Consider the following 17,689-nt stretch of genomic DNA (forward strand, 5'->3'; position numbering starts at 1 on the left):
TTAGGGTAGGTATAGTTAGGGTAGGTATAGTTAGGGTAGGTATAGTTAGGGTAGGTATAGTTAGGGTAGGTATAGTTACCTCTTCTTTCCCCAGGGGTCTGAATCGTGTCTGGTAGCTATAGTTAGGGTAGGTATAGTTAGGGTAGGTATAGTTACCTCTTCTTTACCCAGGGGTCTGAAGTGTGTCTGGTAGGTATAGTTAGGGTAGGTATAGTTAGGGTAGGTATAGTTAGGGTAGGTAGAGTTAGGGTAGGTAGAGTTACCTCTTCTTTCCCCAGGGGTCTGAATCGTGTCTGGTAGCTATAGTTAGGGTAGGTAGAGTTAGGGTAGGTATAGTTAGGGTAGGTATAGTTAGGGTAGGTAGAGTTAGGGTAGGTATAGTTAGGGTAGGTATAGTTAGGGTAGGTAGAGTTAGGGTAGGTATAGTTAGGGTAGGTAGAGTTAGGGGAGGTATAGTTAGGGTAGGTAGAGTTAGGGTAGGTATAGTTAGGGTAGGTATAGTTAGGGTATGTATAGTTAGGGTAGGTATAGTTACCTCTTCTTTCCCCAGGGGTCTGAATCGTGTCTGGTAGCTATAGTTAGGGTAGGTATAGTTAGGGTAGGTATAGTTACCTCTTCTTTACCCAGGGGTCTGAAGTGTGTCTGGTAGGTATAGTTAGGGTAGGTATAGTTAGGGTAGGTATAGTTAGGGTAGGTATAGTTAGGTAGGGTATAGTTAGGTAGGTATAGTTAGGGTAGGTATAGTTAGGGTAGGTAGAGTTAGGGTAGGTATAGTTAGGGTAGGTATAGTTAGGGTAGGTAGAGTTACCTCTTCTTTCCCCAGGGGTCTGAATCGTGTCTGGTAGGTATAGTTAGGGTAGGTAGAGTTAGGGTAGGTATAGTTAGGGTAGGTATAGTTAGGGTAGGTAGAGTTAGGGTAGGTATAGTTAGGGTAGGTATAGTTAGGGTAGGTAGAGTTAGGGTAGGTATAGTTAGGGTAGGTAGAGTTAGGGTAGGTATAGTTAGGGTAGGTAGAGTTAGGGGTAGGTATAGTTAGGGTAGGTATAGTTAGGGTAGGTAGAGCTAGGGTAGGTATAGTTAGGGTAGGTAGAGTTAGGGTAGGTAGAGTTAGGGTAGGTAGAGTTAGGGTAGGTATAGTTAGGGTAGGTAGAGTTAGGGTAGGTATAGTTAGGGTAGGTATAGTTAGGGTAGGTATAGTTAGGGTAGGTATAGTTACCTCTTCTTTCCCCAGGGGTCTGAATCGTGTCTGGTAGCTATAGTTAGGGTAGGTATAGTTAGGGTAGGTATAGTTACCTCTTCTTTACCCAGGGGTCTGAAGTGTGTCTGGTAGGTATAGTTAGGGTAGGTATAGTTAGGGTAGGTATAGTTAGGGTAGGTATAGTTAGGGTAGGTATAGTTAGGGTAGGTATAGTTAGGGTAGGTAGAGTTACCTCTTCTTTCCCCAGGGGTCTGAATCGTGTCTGGTAGCTATATTTTTATTTATTTTATTTAACCTTTATTTAACCAGGAAGGGCTCATTGAGATTAAAATCTCTTTTTCAAGAGCGTCCTGGCCAAGATAAACGGCACCAAGTCATTACAAAAATTACAGACAGACAACATGAAAAACTACAAGTAATCTAGTAAAAACCATTCATGAATTCACAAGAGTATAACAATATCAAAAACAGCAAATTAAAGACATTGACAGGTCAGGGAATCAGCCTCAAAATCCTTCATCAGAGATTTAAAAACACCAATCGGGACAAGTTCTTCCAGTTTAAAATTATTTTGTAAGGTGTTCCAAGACGATGGCGCAGAGTACATAAAATACCTTTTACCAAATTCAGTTCGGACATTTGGAACAGTTAGCAGGATAAAGTCCAGTGAACGAAGAGAGTACCCACCACATTTCTGAACAATAAAAATGCCCAAATAAAAAGGTAGTAAACCCAAAATGGCTTTGTAAATAAAAGTATACCAGTGACTGAGCCTACGAGTGACTAGAGAAGGCCAGCCAACCCTGGTATACAAAGTACAGTGGTGCGTAAGGGTAGGTATAGTTAGGGTAGGTAGAGTTAGGGTAGGTATAGTTAGGGTAGATATAGTTAGGGTAGGTAGAGTTAGGGTAGGTAGAGTTAGGGTAGGTATAGTTAGGGTAGGTATAGTTAGGGTAGGTAGAGTTAGGGTAGGTATAGTTAGGGTAGGTATAGTTAGGGTAGGTAGAGTTAGGGTAGGTATAGTTAGGGTAGGTAGAGTTAGGGTAGGTATAGTTAGGGTAGGTATAGTTAGGGTAGGTATAGTTAGGGTAGGTATAGTTAGGGTAGGTAGAGTTAGGGTAGGTATAGTTAGGGTAGGTATAGTTAGGGTAGGTAGAGTTAGGGTAGGTGTAGTTAGGGTAGGTATAGTTAGGGTAGGTATAGTTAGGGTAGGTATAGTTAGGGTAGGTATAGTTAGGGTAGGTAGAGTTAGGGTAGGTATAGTTAGGGTAGGGTAGAGTTAGGGTAGGTATAGTTAGGGTAGGTATAGTTAGGGTAGGTAGAGTTAGGGTAGGTATAGTTAGGGTAGGTATAGTTAGGGTAGGTAGAGTTAGGGTAGGTATAGTTAGGGTAGGTAGAGTTAGGGTAGGTATAGTTAGGGTAGGTAGAGTTAGGGTAGGTATAGTTAGGGTAGGTATAGTTAGGGTATGTATAGTTAGGGTAGGTATAGTTACCTCTTCTTTCCCCAGGGGTCTGAATCGTGTCTGGTAGCTATAGTTAGGGTAGGTATAGTTAGGGTAGGTATAGTTACCTCTTCTTTACCCAGGGGTCTGAAGTGTGTCTGGTAGGTATAGTTAGGGTAGGTATAGTTAGGGTAGGTATAGTTAGGGTAGGTATAGTTAGGGTAGGTATAGTTAGGGTAGGTGCAGAGTTAGGGTAGGTATAGTTAGGGTAGGTATAGTTAGGGCAGGTAGAGTTAGGGTAGGTATAGTTAGGGTAGGTAGAGTTAGGGCAGGTATAGTTAGGTAGGTATAGTTAGGGGAGGTATAGTTAGGGTAGGTAGGAGTTAGGGTAGGTATAGTTAGGGTAGGTAGAGTTAGGGTAGGTATAGTTAGGGTAGGTATAGTTAGGGTAGGTAGAGTTAGGGTAGGTATAGTTAGGGTAGGTAAAGTTAGGGTAGGTAGAGTTAGGGTAGGTAGAGTTAGGGTAGGTATAGTTAGGGTAGGTAGAGTTAGGGTAGGTATAGTTAGGGTAGGTAGAGTTAGGGTAGGTAGAGTTAGGGTAGGTATAGTTAGGGTAGGTAGAGTTAGGGTAGGGTATAGTTAGGGTATGGGTATAGTTAGGGTAGGTAGAGTTAGGGCAGGTAGAGTTAGGGTAGGTATAGTTAGGGTAGGTATAGTTAGGGCAGGTATAGTTAGGTAGGTAGAGTTAGGGTAGGTATAGTTAGGGTAGGTAGAGTTAGGGTAGGTATAGTTGAGGTAGGTAGAGTTAGGGTAGGCAGAGTTAGGGTAGATATAGTTAGGGCAGGTATAGTTGGGGTAGGTATAGTTAGGGTAGGTAGAGTTAGGGTAGGTAGAGTTAGGGTAGGTAGAGTTAGGGTAGGTATAGTTAGGGTAGGGTATAGTTACCTCTTCTTTCCCCAGGGGTCTGAATCGTGTCTGGTAGGTATAGTTAGGGTAGGTATAGTTAGGGTAGGTAGAGTTAGGGTAGGTATAGTTGGGTAGGTAGAGTTAGGTAGGTATAGTTAGGGTAGGTATAGTTAGGGTAGGTATAGTTAGGGTAGGTAGAGTTATGGTAGGTAGAGTTAGGGTAGGTATAGTTAGGGTAGGTATAGTTAGGGTAGGTATAGTTAGGGTAGGTAGAGTTAGGGTAGGTATAGTTAGGGTAGGTATAGTTAGGGTAGGTAGAGTTAGGGTAGGTAGAGTTAGGGTAGGTATAGTTAGGGTAGGTATAGTTAGGGGAGGTAGAGTTAGGGTAGGTATAGTTAGGGTAGGTAGAGTTAGGGTAGGTAGAGTTAGGGCAGGTAGAGTTAGGGGTAGGCATAGTTAGGGTAGGTAGAGTTAGGGTAGGTAGAGTTAGGGTAGGTATAGTTAGGGTAGGTATAGTTAGGGTAGGTATAGTTAGGGTAGGTAGAGTTAGGGTAGGTAGAGTTAGGGTAGGTATAGTTAGGGTAGGTATAGTTAGGGTAGGTAGAGTTAGGGTAGGTATAGTTAGGGTAGGTAGAGTTAGGGTAGGTATAGTTAGGGTAGGTATAGTTAGGGTAGGTATAGTTAGGGTAGGTATAGTTAGGGTAGGTATAGTTAGGGTAGGTATAGTTACCTCTTCTTTCCCCAGGGGTCTGAATCGTGTCTGGTAGGTATAGTTAGGGTAGGTAGAGTTAGGGTAGGTATAGTTAGGGTAGGTATAGTTAGGGTAGGTATAGTTAGGGTAGGTATAGTTAGGGTAGGTATAGTTAGGGTAGGTATAGTTAGGGTAGGTATAGTTACCTCTTCTTTCCACCGGGGTCTGAAGCGTGTCTGGTAGGTATAGTTAGGGTAGGTAGAGTTAGGGTAGGTATAGTTAGGGTAGGTATAGTTAGGGTAGGTAGAGTTAGGGTAGGTAGAGTTAGGGTAGGTATAGTTAGGGTAGGTAGAGTTAGGGTAGGTATAGTTAGGGTAGGTATAGTTAGGGTAGGTATAGTTAGGGTAGGTATAGTTACCTCTTCTTTCCCCAGGGGTCTGAATCGTGTCTGGTAGCTATAGTTAGGGTAGGTATAGTTAGGGTAGGTATAGTTACCTCTTCTTTACCCAGGGGTCTGAAGTGTGTCTGGTAGGTATAGTTAGGGTAGGTATAGTTAGGGTAGGTATAGTTAGGGTAGGTATAGTTAGGGTAGGTATAGTTAGGGTAGGTATAGTTAGGGTAGGTAGAGTTACCTCTTCTTTCCCCAGGGGTCTGAATCGTGTCTGGTAGCTATATTTTTATTTATTTTATTTAACCTTTATTTAACCAGGAAGGGCTCATTGAGATTAAAATCTCTTTTTCAAGAGCGTCCTGGCCAAGATAGGCAGCACCAAGTCATTACAAAAAATTACAGACAGACAACATGAAAAACTACAAGTAATCTAGTAAAAACCATTCATGAATTCACAAGAGTATAACAATATCAAAAACAGCAAATTAAAGACATTGACAGGTCAGGGAATCAGCCTCAAAATCCTTCATCAGAGATTTAAAAACACCAATCGGGACAAGTTCTTCCAGTTTAAAATTATTTTGTAAGGTGTTCCAAGACGATGGCGCAGAGTACATAAAATACCTTTTACCAAATTCAGTTCGGACATTTGGAACAGTTAGCAGGATAAAGTCCAGTGAACGAAGAGAGTACCCACCACATTTCTGAACAATAAAAATGCCCAAATAAAAAGGTAGTAAACCCAAAATGGCTTTGTAAATAAAAGTATACCAGTGACTGAGCCTACGAGTGACTAGAGAAGGCCAGCCAACCCTGGTATACAAAGTACAGTGGTGCGTAAGGGTAGGTATAGTTAGGGTAGGTAGAGTTAGGGTAGGTATAGTTAGGGTAGATATAGTTAGGGTAGGTAGAGTTAGGGTAGGTAGAGTTAGGGTAGGTATAGTTAGGGTAGGTATAGTTAGGGTAGGTAGAGTTAGGGTAGGTATAGTTAGGGTAGGTATAGTTAGGGTAGGTAGAGTTAGGGGTAGGTATAGTTAGGGTAGGTAGAGTTAGGGTAGGTATAGTTAGGGTAGGTAGTAGTTAGGGTGAGGTATAGTTAGGGTAGGTATAGTTAGGGTAGGTATAGTTAGGGTAGGTAGAGTTAGGGTAGGTATAGTTAGGGTAGGTATAGTTAGGGTAGGTAGAGTTAGGGTAGGTGTAGTTAGGGTAGGTATAGTTAGGGTAGGTATAGTTAGGGTAGGTATAGTTAGGGTAGGTATAGTTAGGGTAGGTATAGTTAGGGTAGGTATAGTTAGGGTAGGTATAGTTAGGGTAGGTATAGTTAGGGTAGGTAGAGTTAGGGTAGGTATAGTTAGGGTAGGTATAGTTAGGGTAGGTAGAGTTAGGGTAGGTATAGTTAGGGTAGGTAGAGTTAGGGTAGGTATAGTTAGGGTAGGTAGAGTTAGGGTAGGTATAGTTAGGGTAGGTATAGTTAGGGTATGTATAGTTAGGGTAGGTATAGTTACCTCTTCTTTCCCCAGGGGTCTGAATCGTGTCTGGTAGCTATAGTTAGGGTAGGTATAGTTAGGGTAGGTATAGTTACCTCTTCTTTACCCAGGGGTCTGAAGTGTGTCTGGTAGGTATAGTTAGGGTAGGTATAGTTAGGGTAGGTATAGTTAGGGTAGGTATAGTTAGGGTAGGTATAGTTAGGGTAGGTATAGTTAGGGTAGGTAGAGTTAGGGTAGGTATAGTTAGGGTAGGTATAGTTAGGGTAGGTAGAGTTAGGGTAGGTATAGTTAGGGTAGGTATAGTTAGGGTAGGTATAGTTAGGGTAGGTATAGTTAGGGTAGGTAGAGTTAGGGTAGGTAGAGTTAGGGTAGGTATAGTTAGGGTAGGTAGAGTTAGGGTAGGGTATAGTTAGGGTAGGTATAGTTAGGGTAGGTAGAGTTAGGGTAGGTATAGTTAGGGCAGGTAGAGTTAGGGCAGGTAGGGTTAGGGTAGGTAGAGTTAGGGTAGGTATAGTTAGGGTAGGTAGAGTTAGGGTAGGTATAGTTAGGGTAGGTAGAGTTAGGGTAGGTAGAGTTAGGGTAGGTATAGTTAGGGTAGGTAGAGTTAGGGTTGGGTATAGTTAGGCAGGTATAGTTAGGGTAGGTAAGAGTTAGGGTAGGTAGAGTTAGGGTAGGTATAGTTAGGGTAGGTATAGTTAGGGTAGGTATAGTTAGGGTAGGTAGAGTTAGGGTAGGTATAGTTAGGGTAGGTAGAGTTAGGGTAGGTATAGTTAGGGTAGGTAGAGTTAGGGTAGGTAGAGTTAGGGTAGATATAGTTAGGGTAGGTATAGTTAGGGTAGGTATAGTTAGGGTAGGTAGAGTTAGGGTAGGTAGAGTTAGGGTAGGTAGAGTTAGGGTAGGTATAGTTAGGGTAGGTATAGTTACCTCTTCTTTCCCCAGGGGTCTGAATCGTGTCTGGTAGGTATAGTTAGGGTAGGTATAGTTAGGGTAGGTAGAGTTAGGGTAGGTATAGTTAGGGTAGGTAGAGTTAGGGTAGGTATAGTTAGGGTAGGTATAGTTAGGGTAGGTATAGTTAGGGTAGGTAGAGTTATGGTAGGTAGAGTTAGGGTAGGTATAGTTAGGGTAGGTATAGTTAGGGTAGGTATAGTTAGGGTAGGTAGAGTTAGGGTAGGTATAGTTAGGGTAGGTATAGTTAGGGTAGGTAGAGTTAGGGTAGGTAGAGTTAGGGTAGGTATAGTTAGGGTAGGTATAGTTAGGGTAGGTAGAGTTAGGGTAGGTATAGTTAGGGTAGGTAGAGTTAGGGTAGGTAGAGTTAGGGTAGGTAGAGTTAGGGTAGGTATAGTTAGGGTAGGTAGAGTTAGGGTAGGTAGAGTTAGGGTAGGTATAGTTAGGGTAGGTATAGTTAGGGTAGGTATAGTTAGGGTAGGTAGAGTTAGGGTAGGTAGAGTTAGGGTAGGTATAGTTAGGGTAGGTATAGTTAGGGTAGGTAGAGTTAGGGTAGGTATAGTTAGGGTAGGTAGAGTTAGGGTAGGTATAGTTAGGTAGGGTAGGTATAGTTAGGGTAGGTATAGTTAGGGTAGGTATAGTTAGGGTAGGTATAGTTACCTCTTCTTTCCCCAGGGTCTGAATCGTGTCTGGTGAGGTATAGTTAGGGTAGGTAGAGTTAGGGTAGGTATAGTTAGGGTAGGTATAGTTAGGGTAGGTATAGTTAGGGTAGGTATAGTTAGGGTAGGTATAGTTAGGGTAGGTATAGTTAGGGTAGGTATAGTTAGGGTAGGTATAGTTACCTCTTCTTTCCACCGGGGTCTGAAGCGTGTCTGGTAGGTATAGTTAGGGTAGGTAGAGTTAGGGTAGGTATAGTTAGGGTAGGTATAGTTAGGGTAGGTAGAGTTAGGGTAGGTAGAGTTAGGGTAGGTATAGTTAGGGTAGGTAGAGTTAGGGTAGGTATAGTTAGGGTAGGTATAGTTAGGGTAGGTATAGTTAGGGTAGGTATAGTTACCTCTTCTTTCCCCAGGGGTCTGAAGCGTGTCTGGTAGCGGCTGAGCTCCACGTTGAGGCGATGGACGGTCATCTTCAGGCCGTCATTCTCATCCACCAGCTCCTGGGCTTGCTGCCTCAGACTCAGCAGCTCTGCCTGCTCACCTACAGGGGGAGTTACAGTCAATGGCTGGTCCACAGCAGCTCTGCCTGCTCACCTACAGGGGGAGTTACAGTCAATGTCTGGTCCACACAGTCAGTACAATGCAGAACACGTATTATGCAGGTTAGATCCAGAGATCCAGTTGATAACAAACTGAGAAACCATGAGAGCTGGCTTCGATAGACAGGCTGTAGATCCCCTGTCCATCATGGCCCCTGTCTCCACCCCACCTGCCATAGTCCTCTCCCCTCTCCCCCCCGTATCCACCCCACCTGCCATAGTCCTCTCCCCTCTCCCCCCAGTATCCACCCCAACTGCCATAGTCCTCTCCCCCCAGTATCCACCCCACCTGCCATAGTCCTCTCCCCTCTCTCCCCAGTATCCACCCCACCTGCCATAGTCCTCTCCCTCTCCCCCCAGTATCCACCCCACCTGCCATAGTCCTCTCCCTCTCCCCCAGTATCCACCCCACCTGCCATAGTCCTCTCCCTCTCCCCCCAGTATCCACCCCACCTGCCATAGTCCTCTCCCCCTCTCTCCCAGTATCCACCCCACCTGCCATAGTCCTCTCCCCTCTCCCCCCAGTATCCACCCACCTGCCATAGTCCTCTCCCCTCTCCCCCAGTATCCACCCCACCTGCCATAGTCCTCTCCCCCAGTATCCACCCCACCTGCCATAGTCCTCTCCCCCAGTATCCACCCCACCTGCCATAGTCCTCTCCCCTCTCCCCCAGTATCCACCCCACCTGCCATAGTCCTCTCCCCTCTCCCCCAGTATCCACCCCACCTGCCATAGTCCTCTCCCCTCTCCCCCAGTATCCACCCCACCTGCCATAGTCCTCTCCCCCAGTATCCACCCCACCTGCCATAGTCCTCTCCCCTCTCTCCCCAGTATCCACCCCACCTGCCATAGTCCTCTCCCCCAGTATCCACCCCACCTGCCATAGTCCTCTCCCCTCTCCCCCCAGTATCCACCCCACCTGCCATAGTCCTCTCCCCCCAGTATCCACCCCACCTGCCATAGTCCTCTCCCCCTCTCTCCCCCAGTATCCACCCCACCTGCCATAGTCCTCTCCCCCCAGTATCCACCCCACCTGCCATAGTCCTCTCCCCTCTCCCCCAGTATCCACCCCACCTGCCATAGTCCTCTCCCTCTCTCCCCAGTATCCACCCCACCTGCCATAGTCCTCTCCCTCTCCCCCAGTATCCACCCCACCTGCCATAGTCCTCTCCCCCAGTATCCACCCCACCTGCCATAGTCCTCTCCCCTCTCCCCCAGTATCCACCCCACCTGCCATAGTCCTCTCCCCCAGTATCCACCCCACCTGCCATAGTCCTCTCCCCTCTCCCCCAGTATCCACCCCAACTGCCATAGTCCTCTCCCCTCTCCCCCAGTATCCACCCCACCTGCCATAGTCCTCTCCCCTCTCCCCCCAGTATCCACCCCACCTGCCATAGTCCTCTCCCCTCTCCCCCAGTATCCACCCCCACCTGCCATAGTCCTCTCCCCTCTCCCCCAGTATCCACCCCACCTGCCATAGTCCTCTCCCCCAGTATCCACCCCACCTGCCATAGTCCTCTCCCATCTCCCCCAGTATCCACCCCACCTGCCATAGTCCTCTCCCCCAGTATCCACCCCACCTGCCATAGTCCTCTCCCCTCTCTCCCCAGTATCCACCCCACCTGCCATAGTCCTCTCCCCTCTCCCCCAGTATCCACCCCACCTGCCATAGTCCTCTCCCCCCAGTATCCATCCCACCTGCCATAGTCCTCTCCCTCTCTCCCCAGTATCCACCCCACCTGCCATAGTCCTCTCCCCCCAGTATCCACCCCACCTGCCATAGTCCTCTCCCTCTCTCCCCAGTATCCACCCCACCTGCCATAGTGCTCTCCCCCCAGTATCCACCCCACCTGCCATAGTCCTCTCCCCTCTCCCCCAGTATCCACCCCCACCTGCCATAGTCCTCTCCCCTCTCTCCCCAGTATCCACCCCACCTGCCATAGTCCTCTCCCCCCCAGTATCCACCCCACCTGCCATAGTCCTCTCCCCTCTCCCCCAGTATCCACCCCACCTGCCATAGTCCTCTCCCCCTCTCCCCAGTATCCACCCCACCTGCCATAGTCCTCTCCCTCTCCCCCCAGTATCCACCCCACCTGCCATAGTCCTCTCCCCCCAGTATCCACCCCACCTGCCATAGTCCTCTCCCCTCTCCCCCAGTATCCACCCCACCTGCCATAGTCCTCTCCCCCAGTATCCACCCCACCTGCCATAGTCCTCTCCCTCTCCCCCAGTATCCACCCCCAACTGCCATAGTCCTCTCCCTCTCCCCCAGTATCCACCCCACCTGCCATAGTCCTCTCCCCTCTCCCCCCAGTATCCACCCCACCTGCCATAGTCCTCTCCCCTCTCCCCCAGTATCCACCCCACCTGCCATAGTCCTCTCCCCTCTCCCCCAGTATCCACCCCACCTGCCATAGTCCTCTCCCCCAGTATCCACCCCACCTGCCATAGTCCTCTCCCATCTCCCCCAGTATCCACCCCACCTGCCATAGTCCTCTCCCCCAGTATCCACCCCACCTGCCATAGTCCTCTCCCCTCTCTCCCCAGTATCCACCCCACCTGCCATAGTCCTCTCCCTCTCCCCCAGTATCCACCCCACCTGCCATAGTCCTCTCCCCCCAGTATCCACCCCACCTGCCATAGTCCTCTCCCCTCTCTCCCCAGTATCCACCCCACCTGCCATAGTCCTCTCCCCCCAGTATCCACCCCACCTGCCATAGTCCTCTCCCCCCAGTATCCACCCCACCTGCCATAGTCCTCTCCCCCCAGTATCCACCCCACCTGCCATAGTCCTCTCCCCCAGTATCCACCCCACCTGCCATAGTCCTCTCCCTCTCCCCCAGTATCCACCCCACCTGCCATAGTCCTCTCCCCTCTCCCCCAGTATCCACCCCACCTGCCATAGTCCTCTCCCCCAGTATCCACCCCACCTGCCATAGTCCTCTCCCCCAGTATCCACCCCACCTGCCATAGTCCTCTCCCCCAGTATCCACCCCACCTGCCATAGACCTCTCCCCTCTCCCCCAGTATCCACCCCACCTGCCATAGTCCTCTCCCCCCAGTATCCACCCCACCTGCCATAGTCCTCTCCCCTCTCCCCCAGTATCCACCCCACCTGCCATAGTCCTCTCACCCCAGTATCCACCCCACCTGCCATAGTCCTCTCCCCCTCCCCCAGTATCCACCCCCACCTGCCATAGTCCTCTCCCCTCTCCCCCAGTATCCACCCCACCTGCCATAGTCCTCTCCTCTCCCCCAGTATCCACCCCACCTGCCATAGTCCTCTCCCCTCTCCCCCAGTATCCACCCCACCTGCCATAGTCCTCTCCCCCTCTCCCCCAGTATCCACCCCACCTGCCATAGTCCTCTCCCCCTCTCCCCCAGTATCCACCCCACCTGCCATAGTCCTCTCTCCCCAGTATCCACCCCACCTGCCATAGTCCTCTCCCCCCAGTATCCACCCCACCTGCCATAGTCCTCTCCCTCTCTCCCCCAGTATCCACCCCACCTGCCATAGTCCTCTCCCCTCTCCCCCAGTATCCACCCCACCTGCCATAGTTCCTCTCCCCCAGTATCCACCCCACCTGCCATAGTCCTCTCCCCCCAGTATCCACCCCACCTGCCATAGTCCTCTCCCCTCTCCCCCAGTATCCACCCCACCTGCCATAGTCCTCTCCCCCAGTATCCACCCCACCTGCCATAGTCCTCTCCCCTCTCTCCCCAGTATCCACCCCACCTGCCATAGTCCTCTCCCCCCAGTATCCACCCCACCTGCCATAGTCCTCTCCCCTCTCTCCCCAGTATCCACCCCACCTGCCATAGTCCTCTCCCCCAGTATCCACCCCACCTGCCATAGTCCTCTCCCCTCTCCCCCAGTATCCACCCCACCTGCCATAGTCCTCTCCCCCAGTATCCACCCCACCTGCCATAGTCCTCTCCCCTCTCCCCAGTATCCACCCCACCTGCCATAGTCCTCTCCCCTCTCCCCCAGTATCCACCCCACCTGCCATAGTCCTCTCCCCTCTCCCCCAGTATCCACCCCACCTGCCAAGTAGTCCTCTCCCCCAGTATCCACCCCACCTGCCATAGTCCTCTCCCCCCAGTATCCACCCCACCTGCCATAGTCCTCTCCCCTCTCTCCCCAGTATCCACCCCACCTGCCATAGTCCTCTCCCCCCAGTATCCACCCCACCTGCCATAGTCCTCTCCCCTCTCCCCCCAGTATCCACCCCACCTGCCATAGTCCTCTCCCCTCTCCCCCCAGTATCCACCCCACCTGCCATAGTCCTCTCCCCTCTCCCCCAGTATCCACCCCACCTGCCATAGTCCTCTCCCCTCTCCCCCAGTATCCACCCCACCTGCCATAGTCCTCTCCCCTCTCCCCCAGTATCCACCCCACCTGCCATAGTCCTCTCCCCTCTCCCCCCAGTATCCACCCCACCTGCCATAGCTCCTCTCCCCCCAGTATCCACCCCACCTGCCATAGTCCTCTCCCCTCTCCCCCCAGTATCCACCCCAACTGCCATAGTCCTCTCCCCTCTCCCCCCAGTATCCACCCCACCTGCCATAGTCCTCTCCCCTCTCCCCCCAGTATCCACCCCACCTGCCATAGTCCTCTCCCCCCAGTATCCACCCCACCTGCCATAGTCCTCTCCCCCAGTATCCACCCCCACCTGCCATAGTCCTCTCTCCCCCAGTATCCACCCCACCTGCCATAGTCCTCTCCCCCAGTATCCACCCCCACCTGCCATAGTCCTCTCCCCCCAGTATCCACCCCACCTGCCATAGTCCTCTCCCCCCAGTATCCACCCCCACCTGCCATAGTCCTCTCCCCTCTCCCCCCAGTATCCACCCCACCTGCCATAGTCCTCTCCCCTCTCCCCCCAGTATCCACCCCACCTGCCATAGTCCTCTCCCCTCTCCCCCCAGTATCCACCCCCACCTGCCATAGTCCTCTCCCCTCTCCCCCAGTATCCACCCCACCTGCCATAGTCCTCTCCCCCCAGTATCCACCCCACCTGCCATAGTCCTCTCCCCTCTCCCCCAGTATCCACCCCACCTGCCATAGTCCTCTCCCCCCAGTATCCACCCCACCTGCCATAGTCCTCTCCCCTCTCTCCCCAGTATCCACCCCACCTGCCATAGTCCTCTCCCCTCTCTCCCCAGTATCCACCCCACCTGCCATAGTCCTCTCCCCTCTCCCCCCAGTATCCACCCCACCTGCCATAGTCCTCTCCCCCCAGTATCCACCCCACCTGCCATAGTCCTCTCCCCCCAGTATCCACCCCACCTGCCATAGTCCTCTCCCCTCTCTCCCCAGTATCCACCCCACCTGCCATAGTCCTCTCTCCCCCAGTATCCACCCCACCTGCCATAGTCCTCTCCCCCAGTATCCACCCCACCTGCCATAGTCCTCTCCCCTCTCCCCCAGTATCCACCCCACCTGCCATAGTCCTCTCCCCTCTCCCCCCAGTATCCACCCCACCTGCCATAGTCCTCTCCCCTCTCCCCCAGTATCCACCCCCACCTGCCATAGTCCTCTCCCCTCTCCCCCAGTATCCACCCCACCTGCCATAGTCCTCTCCCCTCTCCCCCAGTATCCACCCCAACTGCCATAGTCCTCTCTCCTCTCCCCCCAGTATCCACCCCACCTGCCATAGTCCTCTCCCTCTCCCCCAGTATCCACCCCACCTGCCATAGTCCTCATACCTCTCCCCCCAGTATCCACCCCACCTGCCATAGTCCTCTCCCCCCAGTATCCACCCCACCTGCCATAGTCCTCTCCCCCCAGTATCCACCCCACCTGCCATAGTCCTCTCCCCTCCCCCCCCAGTATCCACCCACCTGCCATAGGGACAGGGGCCTTGCTGAGTTCCTGCTCCAGACTCTGGACCCTCTGGTAGCTCCTCTGCAGCTGCAGGCTCTGTTCTGTACACCTCTGCTCCAGCAACCTCCTGTCTGCCCCCAGGGCCTGGTTCTGCTCTGTTAAAGCCCGAACCATCTCCTTCTGCATGTCCAGAACCTCTCTGTAGGCACCGCTGGCCTCTGGGTGTGGAAAGGTGTATGGCACAGCACAGAAAAACACAGCACAACACACAGAGACACACATAGAGACACAGAGACACACAGAGACACACAGAGACACACAGAGACACACAGAGACAGAGACACACAGAGACAGAGACACACAGAGACACAGAGAGGACAGAGACAGACAGACACACACAGAGACACACAGAGACAGAGACACACAGAGACAGAGACACACAGAGACACAGAGAGGACAGAGACAGACAGACACACACAGAGACACACAGAGACAGAGACACACAGAGACACAGAGAGGACAGAGACAGACAGACACACAGAGACAGAGACATACAAAGACACACAGAGACAGACAGACAGAGATACACAGACACACACAGAGATAGACAAACAGACACACAGAGATACACAGACAGAGACAGACAGACAGACAAGAGGAAAAAGAAAGAAATTGAAGAGTCAATGAAATAATAAATACTGAGAGGACATGTCTGTCAACACAGATATATAATACTGAGAGGACAGGTCTGACAACACAGATATATAATACCGAGAGGACAGGTCTGACAACACAGATATATAATACTGAGAGGACAGGTCTGACAACACAGATATATAATACTGAGAGGACAGGTCTGTCTAGCACACTTCTAAAAGATGAGGGACAGGCCTAGCTCAAACACTTCTAAAAGTAGGTCTCATGGTGTTAGTTATTGTACACTACTGGCTATGAAGTCTGAAACCGATCATTCCCCAATATTCAGCCCTAAAACACTGTTGAAACATTAGTATGCTCATCCACAGCACAGCTCTGCATTTCAATTCAGCCCTAAAACACTGCAACCACAGCCTTCAGATCCTCCCCTACAGTATATCTGGTTCTGTGTCCTGACTCTGAGCCTAATGATTACTGTGTCCTGACTCTGAGCCTAATGATTACTGTGTCCTGACTCTGACTGAGCCTAATGATTACTGTGTCCTGACTCTGAGCCTAATGATTACTGTGTCCTGACTCTGAGCCTAATGATTACTGTGTCCTGACTCTGAGCCTAATGATTACTGTGTCCTGACTCTGAGCCTAATGATTACTGTGTCCTGACTCTGAGCCTAATGATTACTGTGTCCTGACTCTGATCCTAATGATTACTGTGTCCTGACTCTGACTGAGCCTAATGATTACTGTGTCCTGACTCTGACTGAGCCTAATGATTACTGTGTCCTGACTCTGAGCCTAATGATTACTGTGTCCTGACTCTGAGCCTAATGATTACTGTGTCCTGACTCTGAGCCTAATGATTACTGTGTCCTGACTCTGAGCCTAATGATTACTGTGTCCTGACTCTGAGCCTAATGATTACTGTGTCCTGACTCTGATCCTAATGATTACTGTGTCCTGACTCTGACTGAGCCTAATGATTACTGTGTCCTGACTCTGAGCCTAATGATTACTGTGTCCTGACTCTGAGCCTAATGATTACTGTGTCCTGCCTCTGAGCCTAATGATTACTGTGTCCTGACTCTGACTGAGCCTAATGATTACTGTGTCCTGACTCTGAGCCTAATGATTACTGTGTCCTGACTCTGAGCCTAATGATTACTGTGTCCTGACTCTGACTGAGCCTAATGATTACTGTGTCCTGACTCTGAGCCTAATGATTACTGTGTCCTGACTCTGACTGAGCCTAATGATTACTGTGTCCTGACTCTGACTGAGCCTAATGATTACTGTGTCCTGACTCTGAGCCTAATGATTACTGTGTCCTGACTCTGAGCCTAATGATTACTGTGTCCTGACTCTGAGACTAATGATTACTGTGTCCTGACTCTGAGCCTAATGATTACTGTGTCCTGACTCTGACTGAGCCTAATGATTACTGTGTCCTGACTCTGACTGAGCCTAATGATTACTGTGTCCTGACTCTGACTGAGCCTAATGATTACTGTGTCCTGACTCTGACTGAGCCTAATGATTACTGTGTCCTGACTCTGACTGAGCCTAATGATTACTGTGTCCTGACTCTGAGCCTAATGATTACTGTGTCCTGACTCTGAGCCTAATGATTACTGTGTCCTGACTCTGAGCCTAATGATTACTGTGTCCTGACTCTGAGCCTAATGATTACTGTGTCCTGACTCTGACTGAGCCTAATGATTACTGTGTCCTGACTCTGAGCCTAATGATTACTGTGTCCTGACTCTGACTGAGCCTAATGATTACTGTGTCCTGACTCTGAGCCTAATGATTACTGTGTCCTGACTCTGAGCCTAATGATTACTGTGTCCTGACTCTGAGACTAATGATTACTGTGTCCTGACTCTGAGCCTAATGATTACTGTGTCCTGACTCTGACTGAGCCTAATGATTACTGTGTCCTGACTCTGACTGAGCCTAATGATTACTGTGTCCTGACTCTGACTGAGCCTAATGATTACTGTGTCCTGACTCTGACTGAGCCTAATGATTACTGTGTCCTGACTCTGACTGAGCCTAATGATTACTGTGTCCTGACTCTGACTGAGCCTAATGATTACTGTGTCCTGACTCTGAGCCTAATGATTACTGTGTCCTGACTCTGACTGAGCCTAATGATTACTGTGTCCTGACTCTGACTGAGCCTAATGATTACTGTGTCCTGACTCTGAGCCTAATGATTACTGTGTCCTGACTCTGAGCCTAATGATTACTGTGTCCTGACTCTGAGCCTAATGATTACTGTGTCCTGACTCTGACTGAGCCTAATGATTACTGTGTCCTGACTCTGACTGAGCCTAATGATTACTGTGTCCTGACTCTGACTGAGCCTAATGATTACTGTGTCCTGACTCTGACTGAGCCTAATGATTACTGTGTCCTGACTCTGACTGAGCCTAATGATTACTGTGTCCTGACTCTGAGCCTAATGATTACTGTGTCCTGACTCTGACTGAGCCTAATGATTACTGTGTCCTGACTCTGACTGAGCCTAATGATTACTGTGTCCTGACTCTGACTGAGCCTAATGATTACTGTGTCCTGACTCTGAGCCTAATGATTACTGTGTCCTGACTCTGACTGAGCCTAATGATTACTGTGTCCTGACTCTGACTGAGCCTAATGATTACTGTGTCCTGACTCTGACTGAGCCTAATGATTACTGTGTCCTGACTCTGACTGAGCCTAATGATTACTGTGTCCTGACTCTGACTGAGCCTAATGATTACTGTGTCCTGACTCTGACTGAGCCTAATGATTACTGTGTAATGACTCTGAGCCTAATGATTACTGTGTCCTGACTCTGAGCCTAATGATTACTGTGTCCTGACTCTGAGCCTAATGATTACTGTG

General features: G+C 49.9%; 1 protein-coding gene across 2 annotated transcripts in view; it reads right to left on the bottom strand.

The window, feature by feature from the left end:
- The window catches only part of cep89 (centrosomal protein 89), a 266,004-nt gene that overhangs the window by 181,945 nt on the left and 66,370 nt on the right, over nt 1–17,689 (bottom strand). For both annotated transcript variants that reach the window (XM_045216077.1, XM_045216076.1), the window contains exons 9-10: nt 14,161–14,361; nt 8,115–8,257 (exon numbers count right to left, since the gene is read on the bottom strand). In XM_045216077.1, coding sequence (XP_045072012.1) covers nt 8,115–8,257; nt 14,161–14,361 — 344 coding nt within the window. The remainder of the gene's footprint in view (nt 1–8,114; nt 8,258–14,160; nt 14,362–17,689) is intronic.

Source organism: Coregonus clupeaformis, unplaced genomic scaffold, assembly GCF_020615455.1.
Source record: "Coregonus clupeaformis isolate EN_2021a unplaced genomic scaffold, ASM2061545v1 scaf0599, whole genome shotgun sequence".
Lineage (NCBI taxonomy): Eukaryota > Metazoa > Chordata > Actinopteri > Salmoniformes > Salmonidae > Coregonus > Coregonus clupeaformis.